This window comes from Diaporthe amygdali, assembly GCF_026229845.1.
Source record: "Diaporthe amygdali strain CAA958 chromosome Unknown NODE_83_length_14751_cov_70_714052, whole genome shotgun sequence".
Taxonomy (NCBI): domain Eukaryota; kingdom Fungi; phylum Ascomycota; class Sordariomycetes; order Diaporthales; family Diaporthaceae; genus Diaporthe; species Diaporthe amygdali.
Genome location: NW_026517103.1, coordinates 8,648 through 14,751, shown reverse-complemented (window position 1 = coordinate 14,751; position 6,104 = coordinate 8,648). Strand labels below are relative to the sequence as shown.

Here is a 6,104-nt window from a genome sequence, read left to right as displayed (position 1 = left end):
GCTTGTCAATCATGACTACCAGGAGCCTAATTCTGGAACAAGGCGCAGGCTGTGGGAGACCTCAAGCCGGCCCGCAAGACTTACTCTGGGACCTTGGTATCGCAGCTAGGCCTCTGCACATAGCCACACCTGAAATCTAGTAACCTTCGAGACCGTCGTGGGTTCTTTCTAGGTTATATCGACGTCGCACATCACGTGGCAATGATGTGTAGGCCAAAGCAAACTGCGCGCTGAGCGAGGTCCAGATAGAGATCATTCCGATATATAAATTCCAAGGGGATAGAAATTGGTTCATTGGCGCAGCAACATTATTCGTGTCTAAGTGACATCTCTGTCGTACTGCAGACTCTGCCATCTCAGCGGATTCTGGCTGCTTCTACGCGCAATGTTTTGTCGCTTGTTTGAGGGTTATTTCTAAACAACTAATCAACACTGAATAAAGGTCAAATAGCCTACGTACAGGATTGCTTCAGCTGCAGCTGAATAGACCAGAAGAAATAAGGGCGGTGTTCCTGACATCGCGACTAGGTGTTTGCCGATTCGAATGCGTTGTGCAACGATTTTCTTCCCTAAATTTGGCTGTCTTGGGCATTCTTGGGCTCCTGTATGTATATCAATAGCAGTACTCGCGTTGCCATAATCAGTAGTGTGATTCACGTCCTTTCTCCTCTCAGATCGTACGACAGCTTCGAGATGTCTAACGAGTCGCATTAATTGGAAATAAACCAATCTCCGTAGCAGACCTATGCTTTGACGCCTGATGATAATACCATCCACAAAGTTAAAAGCTGCAGTAATGAGTGGATCCGAGCTGGCGATAGTGTTGGGTAGTGTTATCTCGCGGAGCATTGCTATCCAGTCTGGCATGATTTTCTCACAGTCATCGGCCAAAGTTCTGATTGGATATGGCGAGCCTGTGAGCAGGGTAAGTGACTGGCGGTTGGTTCCTCTTGTATATCCTCCCAATTCTTCTGCTGGGACCCCTTCTGGCCAGCTTTTGTGAGAATGAATCAGGCTAGGCAACTCATAGTTTGATTTTGCCGCTAGGGCTGTACGCGATGAGTATTGAACTTTCTGAACATTTCCGCTAAAATTGGAGGCTATAGTATTCGTCAAGGTCTGTGAACCTTAGCTTTATACTGCCTTCTACGGGAACCCTACCACTGTAATGTTTAATGTCTGCATGTACTTCAGCCTCTTGGTCGATGTCCATAAGATCAAAAGTGGCTTGGATCCCACAACCCTTCTTACGATCGACGTTTCTCTCAACGTCATCGATTTCCATAACTTCATAACATTCAACCACTCTCTTGGTGTCTTCTAAGCTCATCGGTCGGAACAGTCTTATGGGCTCTTTGTAGCTGGCACTATTACGAAAAGGTGCTGCGGACTTAGCCGTGTCTTCCAGTAGAGGCTCACATTCATCTTTTGACAACATAAAGTGGGTGCCGTGAAGACGGATTTGGGGAACTTTGGACAATGCTTGGGGCAGTCGTGTTGGTCTGTATCCTATTGGGAAATCCGGGGACTGGATATTTGTGACGGCTTTAGGGAAAAGTAAGGGAATGAAGCTGTGGCTAGAAGGGCTAGAAATGGTCCTAAAAGTTTCCCAAGTCTGGGTCCGGGGGGCCGCCGTAATTTTCAAGGGCAGGTGCTAACGTTAGAGCGTCCTGAATCCAGAATTCCGGTTCTAGTCCTAGCTTAGACCGGCTGAGAGCCACTATTGTGCGGGGATTTTGAACCGATTGCCTACCCATTGGTGTATACCGTTCTGCTCGTAACAGCATTTCTTAACGGGTAGCATCCCGGTACAAGAGAAGATCGTGTGTTCATAAACGAAGGAATCTGAGCTAAGATTTCTGGCTGTGCATTTCTGTAACAGGCCCAGGATGCTGTGTGCCTAAATGGTGATTTTAGCAACCTTGGCCCATTGTTCGGCTCGGTTGGCTGACTCCCGAGGTCGCGACCTCCTGATTGGCTACGACGGCGGTCAAGTTCGAACAATGTGGTACCCCCGGAAGCCGGACTGGTGGAACTTGAATCTGGGTTCACTTAGCTATGCCGTTTTCTTGATGTTCGAGTTTGGGTCCTTGGAATTAGTCTATCAAAAAGGGTCCAAGCCCTGTTTCCATACCGATACTGTTCGTGTTTCTCATCGTAGTTGGCGTTCGACGTCCGGACAGGCGAGTTTCTTCACTGCCCGTCATCCGCCGATGTCATTGACGGTGAGCCCACACGCCACTCGATCGGCGCTGTCCCACGTTCAGACTTACTTCTCCCGTGGCCCAGGTCCTTACCGTCAGCCGCCTTTGCGACAAGCTCACATTGTACCTCGATAATGATCTCACCATTCACAGTGGCTGCGCAACAGGTACGTCTTACATGCTTCAACCCTTTCCAACAGAACAATTTGAAGATACAGGGAATCTGACGAAGTCACCCAAACGATATCTCAACGGCTGACATCGATTTCAAATCTCTTTTGCTAATATTCCGAATCTCCTACCGAGCCATTTCATATCTTTCCGCTGAGAAACAGGATATCGAGAGAAAGCGCCCGAGTTTGTCTAGATCAATCGAGCCATGACTAAAGTTGAATGGCGAAGATTGGATCTGCGTGAGAACCGAGCAAAAGGACCTCAATAACAGGCCTAAGTAAACAAAGCGAGGAACCGAGGATAGAGATAGGTTGAAAGGTTGAGAATCACGTTAAACCCCCCACCCCTCCCTAACACTCTTGGTCATGAATAGCATCAACAGGTAGGAGTTCTAGACGAAGCATGCTCTGGGGCTCAAGTACTCTTAAATTTTGCTACTAACAGTTATTGCAGAATGCTCAGCACACGAATAGAGCCAGCTTAATTCAAAACAACCCACGTGGGAGCTCGCACCAACATCAAGACATTTTGAATGGACTTCCTCCGTCCCTGGGCCCTTTTCTGTATGATATACTCTTGAGTCTGTACTGTGACATAAGTGATCAGCCTCATCCTATCTCCCAGTCCAATTGCGAGCCTGGCTCAATTATCAGTCAAAGTTTTCCATGCTGACCGATTCAAAGACCCATGCCCCCCCCGTGATATATGAGGGAGGCAGCCACCTCGCCCGTAGCCATGTAAGCTGTGTCCCCACCACCTTCTCCTCAGGAGAGATCCTTCTTCCTCTTCCTTCCTACACTTTAAGTCCTCACCCGTTGCTACCACGCACCACATTCGACATCCGAGCTTTAATCAGGATCACGGCAACGTTCATGATAGAGATCACGAACCAAGTTGACCCTAGCTCTTTCCAGGAGCTCGAGAAAATCGCAAAAGCGCTGAATCCTGCAAAAAAAGTCATTGTTGTGGCGGGAGCAGGAATAAGCACAGCTGCCGGCATTCCAGTCAGTAAAGCCGCTTCTCTATCTTTCCTTCATAGGACTGACATAATACATAGGACTTTAGACCTAAAAGCGGGCTCTATGCAAAAGGACAAATCTTTCACGAGATCGCACTTCGCGATGCTAGCAGCAGGGCGCAGCTCCGGCAATGGAGCTTCCTGCTGCACCAACTTGCTAGCAACAGTGCTCCGACGTACACGCACAAAGCTCTCATGTCTATGTGCAATTCTGGGACTCTTCTTCGGTGCTACACCCAAAATGTCGACTTGCTTGAGCACTAAGCAGGCCTGCTTAGTGCTCTCGAATCAGACGACGGAAAATGTGTGGAGCTCCATGGTTCTCATCATCACTTACGGTGCCATTTATGCCAACACCTTTTCGATTGGGGAAATTTCGAAACTCACATTGCTGATGGACAAGAGTTGCTATATCCGGACTGCAAAGCTTGTTCTAATAACCGTGAGGCAGCTGGGAAGCGACGGACACCGATCGGCAAACTTCTCCCTGATATTGTACGGCTCGGCCAGCAGAATCATCCACATGGAGAGGAAATTTTTCAGATCAGTACGGAAGATGAACGTGTTTGTCCTGATTTCCTTCTGGTTCTTGGAACAAATCTTAAAGTCGATGGGCCCAAGGAGTTGGTGAAGAGGTTTGCCAAGGCAGTCAGGGCCAATGGAGGCTTAACGGCATATATTGGCCTTACAAGACCCCGGTCTGAATTCCGCCACATCTTCGACTACTCGGTGGAGTGGGATTGCGACAATTCTTTCCGGTATCTGAAGGAGCATGCCGCTGAAGCCTTCATGTCTCATAATTCGACCCAAGCAGGCAAGTGCCCAGAGTCCGGTCAAGGGCTCGGAGCACAGCCAGCAGAAACTGCTAGACGTACACGTCAGTTGGGCTCATCTTTTCAAAACCCCATCATTCTGGATTGAATGGTTCTCATGAACCTAAGGTACCAGGTGGGTGAGGAACGTCCCAGTCTCGGCGCCTCTAGAAGATGAAAGGCCTGGGAATCGCGGAAGGATATCGCCGAGGTAAGCGCATACTTTAGGAGATCCCGTTAGCAGAAATTATACAGCACTTTCGCAGCCTTCATCTTCGACATATAAATCTTACACAATCAGTATATTGCACCTTCCACTCGAGTTCTATACAAAATTGTTCGATATCATCGCCCATATAGAGGCAGGTTTCGATCCTGGATCTTTTGGGTGTGCCAAGAAACTATGTCTTTGAAAAGAAATATGGATCTATGAAGCGATATAAATAAATGCTGAACTAACTGTTCGGTAGCGTGTGCACGTGTCGCCTACCCAATTGGTGACCTTTTGAGTGAGGCCTACACCGGGTGTCTTGTGTTGGCGCGCCGCCGACGCATCACATCTGGCGAAACCTTCTCCTTGCAAGACCACGATCTCGATGAGTTCCTAGCCCAGCTCCACTCCTCACTGTAGCTGCATCATGGGACCCCGGTGTAGCTGATGACTTGTTTTGTAAACTTTCTGGCGGCAGCATGTTTGCGGACCGCCTCACGTTCGATCGAACAGATAGCGAGGAAGGATATCATGTAATACTCATTCCTGTCACTCTAAGCACCAATCTCTCGGTTTTGAATTTACATTACTAAATGCGACATACACAATTCCGAACTATCTATCATTGGTAGTCTTAATGCATTAGTAGTTGGGCTGAAATCTACCTGGAGATAAAAGCTATGAGAATGGTGCCAATCGTTGTCATTTCTCCAGCACCTGCTTCTAGCTAGTTTTCAAAATTGTCAGAATCGGCCTCAAAATGCCAAATCCTTCATTATAACCATCACTATCAAATGAAAGAAAACACCTCCAAGTTGGAGACTGTACAGAACGTCCGTTCTGGGCACTACGATATCAACACGACTCACTTGCCTCACTAGTCATCACAAAATGTGTACAAAGCATATTGCGAAGACTATCTACGGATGGGGCGATATAGTGGAAGAGGATTCAAGTAGGAATCACAAGTGCCACGGGATTCTGGTTCTCTTTCAGTGTAATAAGAAGCTTCTTGACCGCGTTTTGCATTGCAATTGATAGCTGATGATGAAGTGTTCTTGTTGGCACCTTGCCGCTTGCCCTATAACATCCTACCGCTATACCTCTGTCCAATTATGTCCTCACTCTTGATGACCATGCGGTAGCGATTCAGCTCGCCAAGGCATTCGATCCATTCTCAGAAACGTGAATGACATGTTGGCCATTAACAAAACCAATCCTGATATGACTGCTGCTAACCAGGGGAAAAGCCCCGTCATAGATATCCCGGGAGTTCCATTGCGTTGCGCTTCGTGATCAACTGGCCCTGTAAAAGCTGCTCCGACTTCGGCCGCAAGCCCTTGTACCTCGAACAGACAGTCCTGAAGCTCTTGGGTGCAGAAATTGGCCACCTTGCGGTCTTCAATCTGCATGACGATGTTGTGCAGATCCTCCCAAAAATGAACACATGCTCTGACTCTGTCAATAAAAATTGCTTTGGCGTTCATTATGTCAGTTTCGGTCTGAAACATTTGGTCACTGCCTAGGTATTTATTTCCATCAGCTTTGTATCTTTTATTTACAATGTAGAGTAATGCTCTCAGCACAGCTAATCATCTAGATCTGAGCTTACCCGTAGCATCGGCGGGAACGTCCATTTCCCTATCAGTTACCGATATAGTGACACAGTTGATGGGTTCGACCAT

General features: G+C 47.7%; 1 protein-coding gene across 1 annotated transcript; it reads left to right on the top strand.

Moving 5' to 3' along the window:
* Positions 1-3,637: 3,637 nt before the first annotated feature.
* On the top strand, positions 3,638-4,839 carry J7T55_010045 (NAD-dependent histone deacetylase HST3; the record flags this gene model as incomplete). The annotated part of the gene is made up of 3 exons (XM_053136269.1): positions 3,638-3,943; positions 4,018-4,273; positions 4,679-4,839. 3 exons carry the CDS (start codon positions 3,638-3,640, stop codon positions 4,837-4,839), a joined length of 723 nt encoding a protein of 240 aa, XP_052986142.1.
* Between the last annotated feature and the right edge of the window lie 1,265 nt (positions 4,840-6,104).